This window comes from Pelobates fuscus, chromosome 3 (assembly GCF_036172605.1).
Source record: "Pelobates fuscus isolate aPelFus1 chromosome 3, aPelFus1.pri, whole genome shotgun sequence".
NCBI lineage: Eukaryota > Metazoa > Chordata > Amphibia > Anura > Pelobatidae > Pelobates > Pelobates fuscus.
The window spans coordinates 82,898,516-82,920,998 of record NC_086319.1 but is presented as its reverse complement, the minus strand read 5'-3'; the positions used below and the strand labels follow the sequence as shown (position 1 = coordinate 82,920,998).

The window sequence follows — 22,483 nt, the reverse complement described above, 5'->3', positions numbered from 1 at the left end:
TCTTACTTCATCTTACATATATCCTAACAGATTTAGTGGAATCAATTTGGGTCCAGTTCCAATACTTTAGATTTGACCTGTGGTGTCCTGCTTTCTCCTATAAATAAGCACAGCATACGAACATGATTATACACACTTCCAGTGTGCAAAGTGCACTCAGTGTATTCAGTCCATGCAAGAGCACTTCAATAGCACTGTGCATATTGGCCACCCTGAGGAAAGGCTAGCTTGTGTGACTGCCACTTAACCTGATGTGCATACAGGGCTGCCATCAGGGGGTGACAACCATGACGGTTGTCACGGGCCCGGCGGCCCTGGGGGGCCCAGACTGCTCTGGGAGTCCCGGGCCCCACTTTCCCTCTCTGCACACATAGATAGCGAATATCGCTATCTATGTGTGCAGCCGCGGGCCCCCCTGCTTCCCTGTTACCGGAGAGGGAGCCCAGGCAGCACACAGCCATGGCAACGCTCCGCGGGTCTCGCGAGAGTTATTGGAGGAGAGAAGAGAAGAGGCTGTGTGCTGCCTGAGCCCCCTCAATGGTAACAGGGAAGCCGGGGGGCCCCACCATGCCACCGGACCACCAGGGATGGAATCTCCCCCCTCCCTAGCCACAGGTAAGCAGGGAGGGGGGAGAAACAATTTAATTATTATTTTTTTTTAATTATGTTAAAATGCCCCCCTCCCCCCAGATTGCACATTTACACACACACACTACATACACTGACACAACACACACACACTACATACACTGACACAACACACACACTGCATACACTGACACAACACACACACACACACTACCTACACTGACACAACACACACACTGCATACACTGACACACACACTATATACACTAACACAACACACACACACACTACATACACCAACACAACACACACACACACTACATACACTGACACAACACACACACTGCACACACTGACACAACACACACACACACACTACATACACTGACACAACACACACACACTGCATACACTGACACAACACACACACTGCACACACTGACACAACACACACACACTACATACACTGACACAACACACACACACTGCATACACTGACACAACACACACACACACTGACACAACACACACACACACTGACACAACACACACACACACACCACACACACACTACATACACTGACACAACACACACACACTACATACACTGACACAACACACACACACTACATACACTGACACAACACACACACACTACATACACTGACACAACACACACACACTACATACACTGACACAACACACACTGCACACACTGACACAACACACACACACACTACATACACTGACACAACACACTCACACTACATACACTGACACAACACACACACTGCATACACTGACACAACACACACACTGCATACACTGACACAACACACACACTACATACACCAACACAACACACACATTACATACACTAACACAGCACAAACACTACATACACTGACACAACACACACTACATACACTGACACAACACACACACACACTGCATACACTGACACAACACACACACTACATACACCAACACAACACACACATTACATACACTAACACAGCACAAACACTACATACACTGACACAACACACACACTACATACACTGCCACAACACACACGCACACACTGCATACACTGACACAACACACTGCATACACTAACACAACACACACACACTACATACACCAACACAACACACACACTGCATACACCAACACAACACACTCTACATACACTGACACAACACACACTGCATACACCAACAACACACTGCATACATTAACATAACACACACTCTGCATACACCAACACAACACACACTGCATAAACTAACACAACACACACTCTGCATACACTGACACAACACACACTGCATACACTAACACAACACACACACGGCATACACTAGCACAACACACACTCTGCATACACTGACACAACACACACACTCTGCATACACTGACACAACACACACACACTGCATACACTAACACAACACACACTGCATACACTAACACAACACACACTCTGCATACACTAACACAACACACACTGCATACACTAACACAACACACACTCTGCATACACTGACACAACACACACTGCATACACTAATACAACACACACTGCATACACTAACACACACTGCATACACTAACACAACATACATACTGCATACACTAACACAACACACACACTGCATACACTAATACAACACACACACACTGCATACACTAACACACACAGTGCATACACTAATACACTAATACAATACACACACTGCATTCACTAATGCAACATGCACTCTGCATATACTACACACTAACACACTCACTGCATACACTATACTGACACACACTCTGCATTCGCTACACATTAACACACTCTGCATTCACTACACTAACACACACTCTGCATCCGCTACACACTAACACACTCTCTGCATTCACTGCACATTAACACTCTGCATTCACTACACTAACACACACTCTGCATCTGCTACACACTAACACACTCTCTGCATTCACTACACATTAACACACTCTCTGCATTCACTACACTAACACACTCTCTGCATTCACTACACATTAACACACTCTCTGCATTCACTACACATTAACACACTCTCTGCATTCACTACACATTAACACACACTCTGCATTTACTACAAATTTACACACACACTACATTCATTACACTGACACACTCTGCATTCACTACACCCTAACACACACTCTGCATTTATTACACACTAACACACACTCTGCATTCACTAAACTATGCACACACTCTGGATTCACTATACTGACACACACTCTGCATTCACTACACTAACATACATTCTGTATCAACTGTACAAACAGCATCCACTACACAAACATCCTGTATTCACAGTACACACACTACATCCACCACAAATTGAAACACTCTGCATTCACTATACACAGACACTGTGTCTAATACACACACTACATCCACTACAGACACTGCATCCACTAAACACATTTCATCTAGTACATACAAACACTACATCCACTACACAAACACACACTACATCACTGTGCACACACTACATCCACTACTCAAACACTCTCTGCATTCACTACACATTAACACTCTGCATTCACTATACACAGACACTGTGTCTTATACACACACTACATCCACTACAGACACTGCATCCACTAAACACATTTCATCTAGTACATACAAACACTACATCCACTACACAAACACACACTACATCACTGTGCACACACTACATCCACTACTCAAACACTCTTTGCATTCACTACACATTAACACTCTGCATTCACTGCACTAACATACACTCTGCATCCACTACACACTAACACACCCTCTGCATTCACTACACATTAACACACTGCATTCACTACACTAACACACACTCTGCATCCGCTACACACTAACACACTCTCTGCATTCACTACACATTAACACACACTCTGCATTCACTACACATTTACACACACTCTGCATTCACTGCACTAACACACACACTACATTCATTACACTGACACACTCTGCATTCACTACACACTAACACACACTCTGCATTCATTACACACTAACACACACTCTGCATTCACTAAACTATGCACACACTCTGGATTCACTATACTGACACACACTCTGTATTAACTGTACACACAGCATCCACTACACAAACATCCTATATTCACAGTACACACACTACATCCACCACAAATTGAAACACTCTGCATTCACTATACACAGACACTGCGTCTAATACACACACTACATCCACTACAGCCACTGCATCCACTAAACACATTTCATCTAGTACATACAAACACTACATCCACTACACAAACACACACTACATCACTGTACACACACTACATCCACTACTCAAACACACTCTGCGTTCACTATACACACTGCATCCGCTACACAAACACACACTCTGCATTCACTGCACAAACAGTATCTAATACACACAAACACTACATCCATTACACACATTCTAATTCACTTCCACTATACACACCACATTCAGTCCCGCATCATTGTCAGCGGACTAGGTAGGGCGTGGGCGGGCCCGGGAGGGAGGGGGTGGGCCCAGACCTTGTGCTTTGTCAGGGGCCCCAAAATTTCTGATGGCAGCCCTGTGTGCATACATACCAGATTTGCCCTCTTTTGAGTGGAACTGACTGTTTTCCACATAATCCTGCCTATCAATACGTCTCCACAACAATTTTGGTTCGCTCAAAAAGCTGACTCTTCTTACTGTCCCAACCTGCAATGGTTTAGACTTGCAGCACAAATGACTGACTATTAGCTCAGCAATTGCTAGTTTAAATGTAAATACGTTACAATAAAAGGTATTTTTGGCCCACACATATCTATGTAGGCACATGCTCACTTATATGCCATGTCCCTCAGGCATGCTTTGCTGCATCCTGAATTTACATAGCCATTTGGAGGTTAACAGAGTTAAGCAGAGTTTATCAAAACTAAGTGAAAATGCCTTCATAGAGAATGTATATGGATAGGCTCCATGTAATGACAAAGGCCTTTTTTTGTTCTGCCTCAACCGCTGTGTGAACAATTGGTGCTGTATTCTATGTACCTATTCTGACATTAATATTCTTTATTTTTTTTCAGGTGATCATGGTAAATGAGTCATTTACAGTAACAGTGGATTATCATGACTATGTAATAATCTGCGGATCATAGATGAAGCAACATGGATGTACACCTGCCAGCTATAAACTATTTATTACATAGCTAGCTGACAACGCAATCTGTGCATCTATTTCAATCATTTCCAGTGTTGTGGTCCTGGCTACCACCTGAATCCTAGAAGACAATCAATTAAAAGCCACAATAATTCTAACAGTAAATTAAAAGAAGACCTGTTTGTGCAGAGACAGCAGTGGGTGTTCTATACATACAGAACCCAGATATGATCAACCCAATCCAGTAGAAAGGCACTGTTTTAATGGGCACGTGTACAATAGGAGCACTAAGACAAAATGACTGCAACAGCCATGAAAGAAAATAAAAAGAGCAAAATGAAGAGATGGGGATGATATGCCATTCTTGAACAAGGAATATTTGACCCTGGTGCCCTCATCTGTAAACCCACAGTGTTTGTTTGGGGGTTCCTGCCCCTCTGTATGGCAGAATACGATGGTTATGTCTCAGGGCACATACACTTTCCTTAGTTGCTTTGCTGGATTTTGGTTAATTTGGGGACTTATTGTACTCCTCTGCTGCCTCTGTAGCTTTCTCAGGCGCCGAATGAAGAGACGCCGGGACGAGAGGTTGAGGGAACAGAGCTTGCGTTCAGTGCACATAGAACCACTGCAATACGAGGAGTATGTGAGCAGTCCCCGCATTCCTGTGTCACACCGGATACGGGCACAGCAGGCACAACCATCACAGCCACCAGCTGCACAAGCTAGGCCCTGGTCTGCCTCCACCCGCAGGAATGGTAAGGAAAAAATATGAAATTCAATACATGCCCGTTTCCAAGGTATGAAGAGGATGCAAGTGTTAATGGACACAAAAAAAGAATGTAGTGACAGTTGTACCAGACTGGTCATCGTGCCATCTCATCAGTTCATCTCATCGGGTCATCTCATAATTGTAGATTAAATTGGCATCCTTAAATTTTAAAACACTTACAAACTCTAATTTACTGGATTTATTTAATTGTTAACCAATTTGGATATATATATATATCGAGATCTCACCATGCTCTTTCAGGGTCTTTTCTCAACATTTAGGATGGATTATTATGAGCAAATTTAAGATGATATGTCTTGATTCAATATTTTTGGATAAGCTTTTCAAATTATAATAAATTGGGTACACCAGAATAATTCCCCCAATAAGTGCTGCACATTTACAAAAGTAACAGATAAAGTCTTTAGGAAAATTATGTTTCTAAATTCTTTGAAACATTTTTCTAACAGATCATGATCATTTGAAGTTTATCCAAAAATATTAAAAATAAATAGACCAGTTATCTTTTACCTTTTTTTTTTTTAATTAGATATTTTAAATTTAAGGAATGCTTAGCTTACTTGGCCCCTGGGCAAATCTTATTGTAATTATGTATGTACGGTATGTTTCCCCAAACATCTCTACAGCCCCTTGTTAAATTTGTTATAGAGCCTGGAGTCCCCTGATTCTGTATCTACATTCAGTGTTAAACCATTTTGAGACGTGCAACACAAAATGAGGGTCTTTGATGCCCACAACACTGAAGGTATGGTTAAGGAAAAGATTACGCTCTTCCTTAGCCATACCAATTCATACCAAAAAGAGGCGGTTGTGATAGGCTGAAAAAGGTGAGCATTCCGTCTCAGCCAATCACCACCTATTGCTGCTCAGGCATATGCTTCCTCATAAGTCTGAGCAGCACAGAGGAGATGGGCTGTTGGTAAATCTTGCTCTGCATTAAACCATTAAAATGCACCAGGAGGTTACAAACACTATAGTCACTTCCATGAGATAAAGCAGTTATAAGGTATAACATTTTCCTTTAAGTCTAAGATAACTCAAGTTTATGGTATGAGCTATGAACTGGGGAAAGCTAGGACCGACCTAGCGTAGAATGTAGTTCCACAGACACAAACGTGTTTATTTATGTACTTATATTTCTGTTTATGGGGACATTTCTCTTGTTCACATCAAAGAAAAGAACAGGAAGGTATTTGTTTAATCACCTAGACTTGTACACTGCTAGAAAATTCAGTGCGGTTGAACTATTTTTACAACAGTAGACAATTTTTCAGGACACCCTAATTTCGCTGAATTTGTTTGGTTCGGCTTTGGAGAATTTTGGTACTGAAAACCAATCCAGAAAAAAAACAGATGAACCAAACGGTTGCAAAAATGGGATAATCAGTGTACAGCGCAATATAGACATTATATAATAGTATGTCTGTATTTCGCAGTACACTGATAGGAGAATTTTCCCGACATGGGTGGAATACAGAATCACAAATAAAAACGAACATGTTCAGCCATTCTGCGTCTCATTTGGTTCCTCATTTGGCTACATCCGGTTCTGAGTTTGGAAATTGGATCGATCACCCTAACAGCCCATTTTTGGACAAATTGCAGTTCGGATTGAAACAAATCTCCAAGTCTATTATCAACAGCCAATAGAGCCTAGAGACAATACTATGTGAAACATTGTGTAGAACATTCCATAAAACCATTAAAAAAATTATCGTAGAAAGTGTGCAGCTTAGAGCTGTTATGATTCTTGGAGTGTCGCTTTAAGGGTAAAATTAGCTACTATAAATGGCTGTTCTTATGGTGCTTAGAGAGTCACTCTAAAAGCATATGAGCCATTAGGGAAATCACAAAAAAATAATATATCATTACCTTACTTGCTTGGAATCTAATTCATGAATATTCACTGACCTGATGTTATGCATTGTATTGCGCATTGCAATGGAACATTCCCATGAGCAATATTAAGAAAATAATATTTATTAAACATATTATTGGCTGTGGCAATAGGGAAGTCGTAGACAATGATCCTGTGGGAAATCTGTGAGTGTACTTTTTATTTTTTGAGGATGCGACATTGCAATCTTATGACAGGGCAGGACAGGGTATTTAACAGTTAATTTAAAGGGACACTATATGCATTTAAACAATTTCAGCTTAATCAAGCTGTTTTGGTGTATAGGTTATACAACTGTGGTCTCAATGTTCAATTCACTGCCATATAGGATTTAAATCACATTTGTTTCTGTTTATGCAGCCATAGCCACACCTTCCCTGGCTGTGACTAAAAAAAATGGTTTCACTTTCAATCAAATGTTAATTTGCTTTAAAAGTTTTTATTACCTGCTTTAAATTGAACTTTAATCACACACCGGGGGCTCCTGTAGGGTCTAGGACGCTATTAACAGATCAGGAGATAAGAAATTCTAAAGCAAACAGAATTTGCAAAAAAGGAAGTGTAAACATTAGATGACTCTTTACAATATATATTCAGGAGGGCTGTGTAAGTCACATGCAAGGAGGTGTGCCTAGGGTTGTATAACACAACGTGCTTTAACTCCTAAATGGCAGAGAATTGAGCAGTGAGACTGCAGCGACAAGATATATACACCAAAACTGCTTCATTAAGCTAAAGTTGTTTTGGTGACTATAGTGTCCCTTTAATATATTGTGGGCATGTGGAAGTTGTCATGTTTACTCCACAGTTTATTCCACAATTGCGAGGTTCTGTTTTAGAAGACTGTACAGTCCACATGAAGGGGTTGAGCATGCTGCTTAGGTACTGGGGAAGTGGTTATGAACCCAGTGAGAATATAGTCCAGCAAGTTAGTGTTACATCTGGGTTCAAGTATTAGTTATTTGAATCTATACTTATGGTGTAATTACATTGCAAAATGAATACACAGTGATCAAGTTCTGTGGCAATGCTCCGTGTGGCACGCATGCCGGTCTCACCAGAATTAGAGACAGAGTATCAACTAGAATATTAAGACAGAGTGTGCTGGCTCCCTCCCCAAAGTCACTTGACCACCAGGGAATGCAATCTCCCCCCTCCCTGGACACTTAAGGAACATGGAGGGGGAATAAAAGAAGATGTGCTGGTATAAATGTAAAAAAAAAAAAAAAAAAAAAGAAAAATGCTTCCACCACCCCCCACCCGCAGAATGCAGCCCCTATCCTTACACAAACTCTGCAGTCACTATATACACTCTGCATTCCCTACACATACACTACATTCCCTATACACACTCTGCATTCACCGCACACACACACACACACACACACACTACATTCCCTATACACACTCTGCATTCACCGCACACACACACACACACACACACACACACTACATTCACTATGCACACTCTGCAGTCACTATACACACTCTTCATTAAGTACACACTACATTCACCACACACACAATACATTTACTATACACACTATGTTCACTACAAACACACTACATTTACTATACAGACTATTCATTCACTATAAACATTGTACATCCACTACACAAACACACACTATGCATCTAATTCACACAAACACTACATACATCACACAAACATACACGACACATACCCCATCGACGTACACGACACACACCCCATCGACACACACCCAATCCATGACACACACCCCATCAACTTTATACACACACACTATGCATCCACTACACTCATTCTACATTTACTATACAAACACTACATTCAGTACACACATTTCATCCTTGTGGGCTGACTCAGGATGGGCCCTGTGGGGTGGACTCAACCTTCTGTTTTTTTTCTCCAATATCCACCTCACCCTACTTGTGTGTTTCTCTCTTTCTATCCTCCTATGATTGATCAGGGTGATCTCTCTACCCCCTATTTTTCCTCACCCCATTGTGTTTTCTTTACGTTCTATCTCCCTCACCTCCCCATGTGCCTCTCTTATTCTACATATTTGCACTCGCCCCTTGTGTCTCTCTATTCCCCAATCTCTCCTGACTCCATTTTGTCATACGTCAGAAATTTGGTAGTAATTTGAATTTGCATCTTCCAGAATTCTTTTTAATTTTTTTTTAATTTAATAGAAATCACAAATCTAATTAGTGGAAGCAAGCACTGACCAAACTTCAGCAGTCAAATGATACATACAATTAACCTATTTTACTTATGCATAGGAATAGCATCTGTATGATGAACATCCTGTTCTAAAATCAATTGTGATAAGGACTAGTTACTATAATCTAACAGATTACAGTTAATAGGAGCCATTTCAAACACTGAGGTAGGTCATTCTAACAGCTATAATTCGTAAAATCTATGGGTTCCAAGCCAACATGGGGGGCCTAGGGATAAAGCATTAGCTTCTACCAATTAGTCAATACTGAAAATAGACTGGTAATGCGAACAACTGAGTGAATGTGAAGAAAAAAACAGAGAACGTCACAGGATGTAGTGAGGGTTGACGTGACAGCACTATTATTACTTGCTGGTTAAACGGTCTTATATTGCTGTACAAGCACGAATCTCAACCATTCATCAGAGACAACATACTAAGCGTTATAAATAACTGTATTGCTCGTACACAAAAGACTTGTACTTTACTAGGGTGGATAAATAAGCTATTCAGGGTAAGTCGAAAGACTAGTCTGTTTCAGATTGCAGAGAAGAGCATTTGCTGACGTATCTGGTGGGGCAATGGACATTGTGCTAGCGCTCCATATAGCACTCTCTCTCTCTCCATTCGACAGCTGACTGAAGATTAACATAGTTCTCCTCGGTGTGGAGCTTACAAAACTTCTGAACTCTAGAGGGGGGGGGGGGGGGAATCACAAAAAATATATATATATTTATAAGGCACAGCCTAATTCTAACATCAGAGGACATAGCATATAAACTAGTGTCATCTCCCATTCTGTAACTGTAATAGTCTCCCAACACTATTGTCAAGTGGCTTGTGCATTGTCTACCAGTGATATAAACCTGAAGTAAATACAGTCAGTTGGATTAAGTTGAGTTCAATACCCCATGGGCTTAGTCTTTTCGTTTCAAACATATATAACATTAGAACAGGCAGAAAAAAGACTTGCATCTATCAGGTTTAGCCTTTCTCATGTCTGATTTTCCGGTTGGTCCAAGAAAATGCTTTCCAATTTCGCAACAAACCGAAACCCCTCATATACAGGTGTGCTCAGAAGTGACCTCATATACAGGTGTGCTCAGAAGTGACCTCATATACAGGTGTGCTCAGAAGTGACCTCATATACAGGTGTGCTCAGAAGTGACCTCATATACAGGTGTGCTCAAAAGTGACCTCATATACAGGTGTGCTCAAAAGTGACCTCATATACAGGTGTGCTCAGAAGTGACCTCATGTACAGGTGTGCTCAGAAGTGACATCATATACAGGTGTGCTCAGAAGTGACATCATATACAGGTGTGCTCAGAAGTGACCTCATATACAGGTGTGCTCAGAAGTGACATCATATACAGGTGTGCTCAGAAGTGACCTCATATACAGGTGTGCTCAGAAGTGACCTCATATACAGGTGTGCTCAGAAGTGACCTCATATACAGGTGTGCTCAAAAGTGACCTCATATACAGGTGTGCTCAAAAGTGACCTCATGTTCCGCTGTGCTCAGAAGTTTGCATACCCTGGCAGAAATTTTGAAATCTTGGCATTGATTTTGAAAATATGACTGATCTTGCAAAATAATGTATTTTATTTTATGATAGTGATCATATGAAGCCATTTATTAGTTGTTTGGCTGCTTTTTTAAATCATAATGATAACAGAAATCAACCAAATGGCCCTGATCAAAAGTTTACATACGCTCGAATGTATGGCCTTGTTACAGACACACAAGGTGACACACAGGTTAAAATATCGATTAAAGGTTCATTTCCCATACCTGTGGCTTTTTAAATTCCACTTGCATTCCAATCCCATTCCACTTGCTTAACAGAACAATACAGTGTCAGGAATAGTGAATTCCTCACACTATAGTGTTTAACTATATTTAGGTCGTCGGCCCCTTTCTGATCACATGGAAAAGGTTTACTTAGCTTTTTTTATTTCCCCAGCACTGCTGATGATTGGATGATCTTAATGATCTCAGCCAATTCAGTGCTTTCCCATAGGAAAGGATTGGGAGGCTATTATGCATCCGCAGAAAAACGCCAGGCTGCGCCAATAAGCAACTTATCTTAGTGATGCATTGAATCAATATCTCTCTATGGGAAGTGCTCAGCATCTCCATGCAGTGCCGTGCAATGTGCAGCACTGGATCAAGAAGCACCTCTAGTCGACATCTCAGTGACTGCCACTAGAGGTGTTCCTAGGCAGCAATGTAAACGCTGCCTTTTCTATGAAAAGGTAGAATTTACAGTGCTCAGCTTGCAGGGACAGGCTATAAACACCAGAAACTACATTTAGCTGTAGTGCTTCTAGTGACTATAGTGTCCCTTTAATATTTGGATTTAACCCATGTCTGACATTCGAACATACCCCTGCAACCTCTTCTATTTATCTATCCAATGTGTATCCATTTAAAGGGCAACTGTCACCTCAAAACCATTTTTAACATAATAATGCCTGTCATCAAGATTTGAAAGGAAATATATATTTTTCTAAATGAAGTAAAGGGATGTGGATTAAAAAAAATTATATATAAATATATTTGCACATGGCACTAAAGTGGTAGCCCAATCAACTTCTCAATCATGACAATCTACCTGTCCTGACCCCAAGAGCCCTGGACATTGTGAACATTCATTAAATAGTCCTGTCAAAGTAGATCAGAAAGGGAAAATGGAGGTGTCTCGTGGATGGTGTCTCACCCTCTGCCTTCCTATTGTCTCCCCTTTTTCATAGTGTGTGCTTGCCATGTGTCATCGGGGTATGATGTGTGCTTGCTGTGTGCCATGTATGTGCAGTGAGTGCTGGCTGTGTGTCGTGTGTGGTGTGCGTACAGAGAAAACTTGGTGCAAGTTTGGTGTGTGCTGGCAAGTTTTAAGATGATGGGGCGCCAGACCCCCAGAATTTTACTCCTCCATGTACGGCACAGAGATACTCATACAATACAGAGAGTGCAGAGCATGATACAGAGATATCTATACATATATATCATATATATATATATTTTAGTTATTTTATATATCGATATATATATATATATATATATATATATTTTAAATATATATATATATATATATATATATATATATCATTGAGCTGAGTACAATACAGAAATAACCATGCTACAAACAGAACTGAGAAAAAATAGGGATTTAATACACCCTGCTGGACACAACAAAAAAAAATACCCATCCAATACACAGAGCTGTGTACAATAAGGAGATACTCCTTATTGTAAAAAAAAAAAAAAAAACTATTCCACACAGCCAGGATGACTATGATGGATTAAACAGAGCTGCAATACAGATATACCCACAAAGTAAATGTCTCAAAATGTAGCTTTATTTTAAATATTGCTGCTCTTAAGAAATATGTCAGATACTCCATTAGCTCTCAGCATATAGTGTACACATAGTTAAGGCATCAATATACTGTTAACAGAAGCAACAATCATTACAGATTAAAACACATTGAAATCAGAATGAGATCAGTCCTCTGAGTCACAGCCCCAGTCCCATAGTTCCCCACGCCGGCGCCATGCACGCCAGGCTGCCTGTCAATCATTTTAACCAGCCCACTGAGGTCTGACCCTGATATAAACACTGTTTCAGTGGTCCCTGTTAGGTGCCAGTGCCCTAATCATAGCACAAGTACATCTATTGAGGCGTGAGGATGTCCAGCATTATTAAACGGAATCAAACTCAGTAAAAAAACAGTAAGCACTTCTAGTAGCTTTTTGATAGACAGCTTCTAAAGGCAGGCTTAATCTGCAGTGTAAACATTGCAGTTGTTCTGAAATTGCAATGTTTGCAGCTGCAGGGCTGAAATTACACGGACATTGCACCGAGACCACTTCAATGAGATATCCTAGATTGTCCCTTTAACCCCTTAAAGGGACACTCCAGGCACCCAGACCACTTCAGCTCATTGGAGTGGTCTGGGTGCCAACTCCCACTACCCTTAACCCTGCAAGTGTAATTATTGCAGTTTTTTTAAAACTGCAATAATTACCTTGCAGGGTTAAGTCCTCCCCTAGTGGCTGTCTATTAGACAGCCACTAGAGGACACTTCCTGCTTCATAGCACAGGTTTTCTGTGCTAGAGCGTCGCTGGACGTCCTCACGCTGTGTGAGGACCTCCAGCGTCGCTCTATTCCCCATAGGGAAGCATTGAAATTCATTTTCAATGCTTTCCTATGGGGTGCGCTAATGCGCATGCGCGGCATTGCCGCGCATGCGCATTAGGTCTCCTCGGCCGGCGGGCGAGATCAGTCTCGCCCACCGGCCGACGTAACCAGAAGGAGGAGCGGCGGGGGAGGAGGAAGCAGCGACGTGGGACCTGTCGCTGCCCCTGGTAAGTGACTGAAGGGGTTTTCACCCCTTCAGCAACTGGGAATTGGGGGGTGGGAGGGAGAGGGACCCTCCAGTGCCAGGAAAATGGATTGGTTTCCTGGCACTGGAGTTTCCCTTTAAGGAGCAAACTTCTGGAATAAAAGGGAATCATGACATGTCACACATGTCATGTGTCCTTAAGAGGTTAAAAGAGATGGTGGGTATCTACAGTAGGAGTTATTAGAACTATTAGTGACAGGCAGCACAGGGCTTTGTGTCAGAAATGCCCCCCTCACCTTGTCACCCCTGGGCATTTCTGGATTTATGTATTTGAGTAAATTCCCTTTGCGTAAATCCCCCAGACCATGGCTTCTTGATTCTCTCTCCTAAAGGGCACTGTAACCACACCCCCTAGTGCTGTCAGCCAATGATTGTCCCAGAAGAGATGAGGCCAATAGCATGCTGGCTCTGCTGTCCAAATGGCAACTCAATGGGAATTCCTAAAACCTCCTTCTTGAAAGACACTAGGCATGTGCAAAACTTGCTGAAACAGGGCAGATTTCAAAGCAGCCACATTGTTTAGACATGCCTAGATGCTCTCAATCAAGTTTATCCAACAGCTACAACGAGGGGCAAGGGCCTTGTAGAACTGAAACCTATTACAAAATTATATAGAGATATTAATTGTATCCCATATATATTTGGCTTACCACCCTCCCCTTCAGAAAAATAATCTTAGTGTTTCTAAATGTTTGCAAATATTTTTCCCCAAATAAAAAATGATGGGCAAGCTTACACTGGTTCCCATCAAAATTATACAAATATAAATAAATAAAATGAAAGGGATATTCAAGGTACTATATCCATTTCATCTCACTGAATTGGTTATAGTGCCTAGGGTCCCCTGAGATTAAGTGGTTCATGCCCAGAAAGTCCCTTTAGATGCAGAAATGGACTTGCATATGTTTAAACAACATGAGGTTTCCATGATTTTTTGGTCTTTAGCAGTAATGGTCAACATCCATGTTCTACCAGGCTGCTTAGAAATTGGTTAATTCAGATGCACACCTGTTTCCAATCCGGGGTGTTCACAATAAACTGGATCTTAGACACTAGAAAGGCGATAAACAAACAGCTAATAACGATATATGTTTACCATTGTAACTCTCTCTTGTGTTATATTTACAGAGCCAGATCTTTCTCAGCCCCCATGTTACGAAGAGGCATTGCTGATGGCTGAACCACCGCCACCTTACAGTGAGGTGCTCACTGACACACGTGGTATTTACCGAAAGATCCTCAACCCTTTCCTAACTGTCCAGGATGAAGTGGTGAAACCAGAGCAACCCCTGAGCCATAAACAGCATCTGGCAGCACCGGCACACACTCAGCCTCTTCCCGGAGCCCTGAGCTCACAGATTCCCGTCAGCCTTTCACAGGAAGTACATAGGCCAAGGCCACCATCCTGGGCTGGCTCCGACATAAGTAGTGGAGGACTGCACAGACTGCCTGGGGGTTGCCAGCTCATCTTCCCTATTCCTCTTCTGGGCAGGACTACAGCTGTTTAAACCAAACAGATGGATCAATACCTCTTAGCTGCTATAGTCTAAAAGTGAACTTTAAGAGGCTTGGGGGTTTCTGAACCACTTAAAAAATACCAGATTGGAATACTTATAAGTACAGTATTTAAAATGTCATTACTGCCCTATTGACAACATCCATTGTTTCAAACAAACAAAAAAACAAATACAGTTCCTGTACCAAACAAAACAAGAACTACAGAACTTTGAGTCGACTGCGGGAGAAGAAGTTATAGAATGTACGACGGAAACATTCTAGAACACATAATCACTAAGGAAAGGATTTTGAGAGCAGACAAATTCCACTCTCTAGAGACACACGTGGACTGCAAGCCATCTTTATTTATTTGTTTCTGTTTTATTTATCATACTCTTTTTGTGGGATTAAACTTTAAAGTATCAGCCATTGTATGTGTAACGGTCATGCAACCATGTGCAACCACAGCTAGAACAATGTGTCCATTTCTGTGTGTTGTACACACTGTGCGCGTGGACGAGAGAGCCACATTACTTTATGTCACGCAGATCTTCAATATGTTTAATCTGAAAGGGCTTCACATTGAACATCTAGTAAATTATGAGTTATTATTTGGCAAATGATGACGTGCTTTTGTCATTTACCAGGTTCCGTTGTCACACTGTTGATATTGAAATTATCTTCACGGAGGTAAATAATGTGAATTTTCATTTTATACGAATGTATTATATTCAGTGGTTGGGATTCATCAAGTGATTATACTGGGGTTAATATACAAACCCAGCTTTAAGTCATATGCCTTTAAAGGAAACCCAGCAGCTAATTTATTCTGAAATAGTGAAAGATGGCATGGTGTCTGAAGGGATCTCTTTAAGGGAAATCCAGAATTAAAAAAAAAAAAAAAAACTGCATTGCAAGAGTTCAACTTTCCCCAAGTTGCCACATTGACATATGGGAGAGATTCACTCAGGGCTGATGTCCAGTTTGAAAACCAGACCTAAAATCTCTTTTGAATTGAATGTCTGATATTTTTTGTGATTTTAGCACTTTATTAAAATAATATTGGCACTTAAAATATTAATAATAATCTGGATTCTCTACTGTATCATTCTGTGCATTGTCATTTTCATCCCTGAGAATATGTCAACTATATTGTTTTTAAATGGATTCCAAAATGAACAGAAAAATACTTAATACTTTTTCCTATACATTAGGTTAATGTCTGAATTACTCAAACATGAGGGTTGCAGGGTTGATTCCTTTACAAAGCTAATTCAGCCTTTGGTCCTTCAGAGGTTAATAAAACAACTGCAACTGACTATGGTAATAATAAATAATAACCTGCATCCCAGGACATGATTACAAACAAAATGAAATCTCAACACGGTTGAGCAATTTTGATTATTCTTAAAATTCCCCAAAAGAGGTTGCTTTCAAGGGCTGAAAGTCTGAAGTGCAATCATCTTTCTGTCAGTAGATCATGTCTGACCAATACTTAGGGCTGTTTTTGTTACAGGTGAGTGTCAGGGGTGTTGCTAGGGTCAAAATAGACTCAGGTTGAGATCAAAACTGGGTGAACCCTCCTCAAAAGCCCCACCCCTTTCCATCTTCAAGATATGCCTTTTCAAACACTCACTGATACATACAGAAACACACACACACACATACATATATAAATATATACATACACAGGCACACACTCCATTAAATACATACAGAGAATACTCACTGATAGATAAAGCCATGGATGCACAAACACACACAAGCACACACTGGCGCATATTAATATGCGCACAAAGCTACACGGATACACACAGACACACACAAGTATACACAGGTGCACACAATAACACACACACATACATACATACACTGACAGAAAAAGGCTTGCATATATACAGACAGACATTAAAAAAAAATAAAAAAAGACAGCTACTGATGCTTGAAGTGATGGTATGCCGGGGCAGCCAGTTAAATATCTAATACTGCTGTTCTATCCCTGCCAGCTGGTCTTCTGCAAGGCATGAGTTTGTAAGCAGTACATTGATAGCGGCACAAGAATATGACATCATATTACCGCTGTCTCAAAACTGTGCTTTCCTTCTGGGCCCAAACTGCTAGTTGTATATTGCTCTGTGCCAGTGGCGTACTAAGGGAGGGGCGGGGGGGGCGGTCCGCCCCAGGTGCCATCAGGCAGGGGGGTGCCACCAGGGCTGGCCAGGCTTGCTATTCTGTGAGCTGTGTGGCTGCACCGGGTGCCGTAGCAGCAGGGCGCCGGGCAGCCGACACAGCTCACACGCAGGGGCTGGAAGCAGGAAACCTGCACGGAGATTTGGGGGCGGAGCTAAAAACGGCCGTGGGGCGGAGCCAAGCCGGATGCGGGGGCGGGGCTAAATGCAGCCTCATACTGCTGCACACAGAGAGAGGGGAAGCAGGAAACTACAGCACAGGAGGGACTGGATCCACTCCTCCTCCAGCCCAAGCTTACTGTAAGTGAGAGAGTGTGTGCTGTGTGTAACTGTGATTGTGACTGTCTGACTGTGTGTGCTGTGTGTAACTGTGATTGTGACTGTCTTTGACTGTGTGTGAGTGTGTAACTGTGATTGTGACTGTCTTTGACTGTGTGTGAGTGTGTAACTGTGATTGTGACTAGGGATCGACCGATTATCGGTTTTACCGATATAATCGGCCGATATTCGTTATTTTCGGCAATATCGGTATCGGCCAATATAGCTACCGATATTGCCGATAATACCTCCTAGGACCGCCAGGCTCATTACAAGCCCGGCGATCCTGGGGGGGCCGGCAGCAAGCACTGACTTACCCTCCCAGCACCTCCTGCAGCTCCATGTCTAAATCTCGCGAGACCCGCGGCTGCAGAGCGTTGCCACGGGTTACCATGGCAACGCTCCGCGCGGCACTAAGGGACGCGAGATTTACACTGGGGAGCTGGAGGAGCTGCTGGGAGGGTAAGTTAGCGCTTGCTGCCAGCTGCCCCACAGTACTTAACAAGCCACCGGACCACCAGGGAATACTATATCCCCCCCTCCCTGGTAAGAAGCAGGTGGGGGGGGGGACTAAAAGAAACAAAAACAATACAATTTAAATATTAAAAAAAATTATAATAAACATAAAAAATCCCCCCCTCCATTTTACACAAATTACTACACACACACACACTCACTGCATGACATACATACACACTACACAAACACACACACACACTGCATTACATACATACACACTACACAAACACACACACACTGCATTACATACATACACACTACACAAACACACACACACTGCATTACATACATACACACTACACAAACACACAGACACTGCATTACATACATACACACTACACAAACACACACACTGCATTACATACATACACACTACACAAACACAAACACTGCATTACATACACAAACTACACACACACAAACTGCATTACATACATACACACACTGCATTACATACATACACACTACACTACATACATACACAGTACAAAAAACACACTGCATTACATACATACACCACACAAACACACACACTGCATTATATATACACACTACACAAACACACTGCATTACATACACACACACTACACAAACACACTCTATACAAACACACACTGTATTACATACACACACTGCATTATATACACACACTGCATTCACTTTACCCACACTACACACACTGCATTCACTATACACACACTACACAAACACACACACTGCATTCACTATACACACACTACACAAACACACACACTGCATTCACTATACACACACTACACAAACACACACTCTGCATTCACTATACACACACTACACAAACACACACTCTGCATTCACTATACACACACACTACACAAACACACACTCTGCATTTACTATACACACACTACACAAACACACACTCTGCATTCACTATACACACACTACACAAACACACACTCTGCATTCACTATACACACACTACACAAACACACTCTGCATTCACTATACACACTCTGCATTCACTATATATATATATATATATATATATATATATACACACACACACTACACAAACACTCACTGCATTCACTATACACTCTGCATACACTATATATACACACTACACAAATACACACTGCATCCACTACACACACAGCTCCCCTGTCTAAATACACTTCATCCACTACATGTGGCATGTATATTTTGTGCATTTACCGTTAGAAAGAGTTTATTTTTTCAAAATGGTAAATGTACAGAATATCGGCAAGTTATCGGCTATCGGCATGAAAGTTCACAGCTTATCGGTATCGGCTCTAAAAAAATCAATATCGGTCGATCCCTAATTGTGACTGTCTTCGATTGTGTGTGTGTGACTGTCTGTGATTATGTTGTGTGTATATGTGACTGTCTGCCTGTGTGATTGTCTGCCTCTGATTGTGTGTGTGACTGTCTGTGACTGTGTGTGTGCCACTGTGTGTGTGACTGTCTGACTGTGATTGTCTGTGTGACTGTCTGCCTGTGATTTTGTGTGTGTGCGTGCGTGCGTGTGAGTGACTGTCTGTGACTGTGTGTGTGTGCGTGTGTGTGTGAGTGACTGTCTGTGACTGTGTGTGTGTGTGTGTGTGTGAGTGACTGCCTGTGACTGTGTTGTGTGTATGTGTGACTGTCTGCCTGTGATTGTGGGTGTGACTGTCTGTGAATCTGTGTGTGTATGTGTGACTGTCTGCCTGTGTGATTGCCTGCGTGTTTGACTGTCTGCCTGTAACTGTGTGTGAGTGACTGTGTCTAACGGTCTTCGCCCTGCAGTGAGCCGGCAGCCAGGATATGATGTCATCGCGGCCTCTGCATCATTACAGGGCGTGCGATGGACCTGTGCAGAAAGAGCACAGAGATCCCAGCAGCAACCACTGACCACCAAGGACTGAGGATCCACTCCAGCCCTTCTAGAGCAAGGTAGGGAGGCAGGGTGGACCTCTTAATGATTAAATGTGTGTATGTATGTAATATTTGTGTGTGTGTATGTGATTGTGGGTCAGTGATTGTGTTTGTGTAAATCTGTGATTATGTGTGATTGTGTGTATCTCTGCGTATGTGTTTAGTAGATAGCTCCCTTATTTCCTGTCCTTAAATATTGCAATCCCACATAAGGATAACAAATAAGGGATTTATCTGCTAAACAACTGAAAATAAGAAGAGGGCATGTTTTTATCCTTTATCTGTTTAGTAGATCATTCCCTGAATTGGTGCCCGTATGTGAGATTTCCATATTTAAAGATACTAAATGAGGGTGCAGTTTAGCAGATAGCACCTTATTTGGTGTCCTTAAATATGGCAATCCCACAAAGGATAGCAAATAGGAGTTATCTGCTAAACAAAGATTGAAATTAAGAGTTGTCAGCCAGCCCACAACAAGAAATCTGGGTGGCTAATGTGAATAATATGCAAATGTGTAGTCAGATGCCAGCATGCAGAACACAGCATGCTGGCATCAGACAGCCAATGGCAGCATATTACCCCATCCCCTAGTGAGAAGTTTTACTGCTCCCCCTCCCCCTCCTGTTTTGACTGTGGTATCTTATGTGCCCCCCCCCATATATATTGTTCCTAGAGTCGTCACGATGTCTGCATGTGTGTCAATGTGTATCTGTGTGTGACTGTGTTTGTGTGTATATGTATCTGCATGTGTGTATGTCCGTATATGTGTATATGTGCAGACATCTAACAATCTCGCCAACACTACACACAAATACACTCATGCATTTCAACGTCAAAACTACATACACACCCCACCATTAAATATAACCATACCACTGCATTCAAATACCACACAACACACAAATGCATGCTTGCATTCAAACGCCAACACTACATACAAACACACCGCTACATTCACTCAGATATACTCCATACAAAAACATGCATACATTCAAACACACAAACACTGCTTAGTGCTAAATACATAAAAAAAAATTGGTTGTTTTTATATTTACATTTGGGGGGGGGGGGGCAGGGGGGGGCCAAAAATAGGACCCGCCCCGGGTGCCAAATGCTCTAGGTACGCCCCTGCTCTGTGCTCTGTCCGTTCTGTCATAACTCATGGAGCAGACTGGGCATTGACAGCAACACAGAACTAGTCATTCTGGGCTCTGGGCTGCTTGTGCAGCCAAAGAGATTCCCCTGTCAATGCACATGGTGTAGAAACATGTTTTCTCCACCAATGCTCTACCCCTTATATCTATAATAATATCCTCACTTTTAAAGTGTTCTTATTAAAACGGTTTCATTCTGCTGTTGGCACTCAACGAGTCGAGTCAAATCAAATTAAGTTTTGGTCCCCTAGATGATTCTGAGCAATAGCCAGCAGAGAATTATGGGAGTTGCAGTCAAATAAATCTGGATAGACAAAGTGGAACAATGATCTTTATTAATCCCAACCTGTTGTATTTATCAAAGACTTTTGACTGAAAAGAGTGGCAGACATTCACCGGAATTTTGAAAAGAAAAATATCTAATTGAAAGCTTTTATTGTACCGTGAATGCTTGGCTGCCCCGAGTTTCCAGCTATAATTCTTTGATACGAAAGCCACACTGTTGCTAAGCAAAAACAGCAAGAAATTGCCATTAAACGAAAACTAAAAAAAAAAAAAAAAAAAAAAAAAAAAAAGGTTTCTGTTTTGCCTGTTTTTCTTGCAGAGAAGATAAAATATCTGGACAGTCTCTTGCAGGCACCGGTGTAAGTGACAAGATAGGAGCATCCAAGAAACAATGATGGCATACAAAATGTACCTGCAGGGTGGTGATTGACACATTGTTACTGCTGCATTGGCTAAATGGTTTCTTGAGTTGTAATTTACTTCTAAAGCTGCCGTAAACAATTCCAAGACCTGACCGTATGGTCT

At 41.7% G+C, this 22,483-nt stretch overlaps 1 protein-coding gene across 1 annotated transcript in view; it reads left to right on the top strand.

Moving 5' to 3' along the window:
- PRR7 (proline rich 7, synaptic) overlaps positions 1-16,611 on the top strand; it is a 131,494-nt gene extending 114,883 nt beyond the window's left edge. The window contains exons 2-3 of the mRNA XM_063445207.1: positions 4,697-5,528; positions 15,208-16,611. Coding sequence (XP_063301277.1) covers positions 5,126-5,528; positions 15,208-15,587 — 783 coding nt within the window. The 5' untranslated portion in view covers positions 4,697-5,125 and the 3' untranslated portion in view covers positions 15,588-16,611. The remainder of the gene's footprint in view (positions 1-4,696; positions 5,529-15,207) is intronic.
- The last annotated feature ends 5,872 nt before the right edge of the window (positions 16,612-22,483 follow it).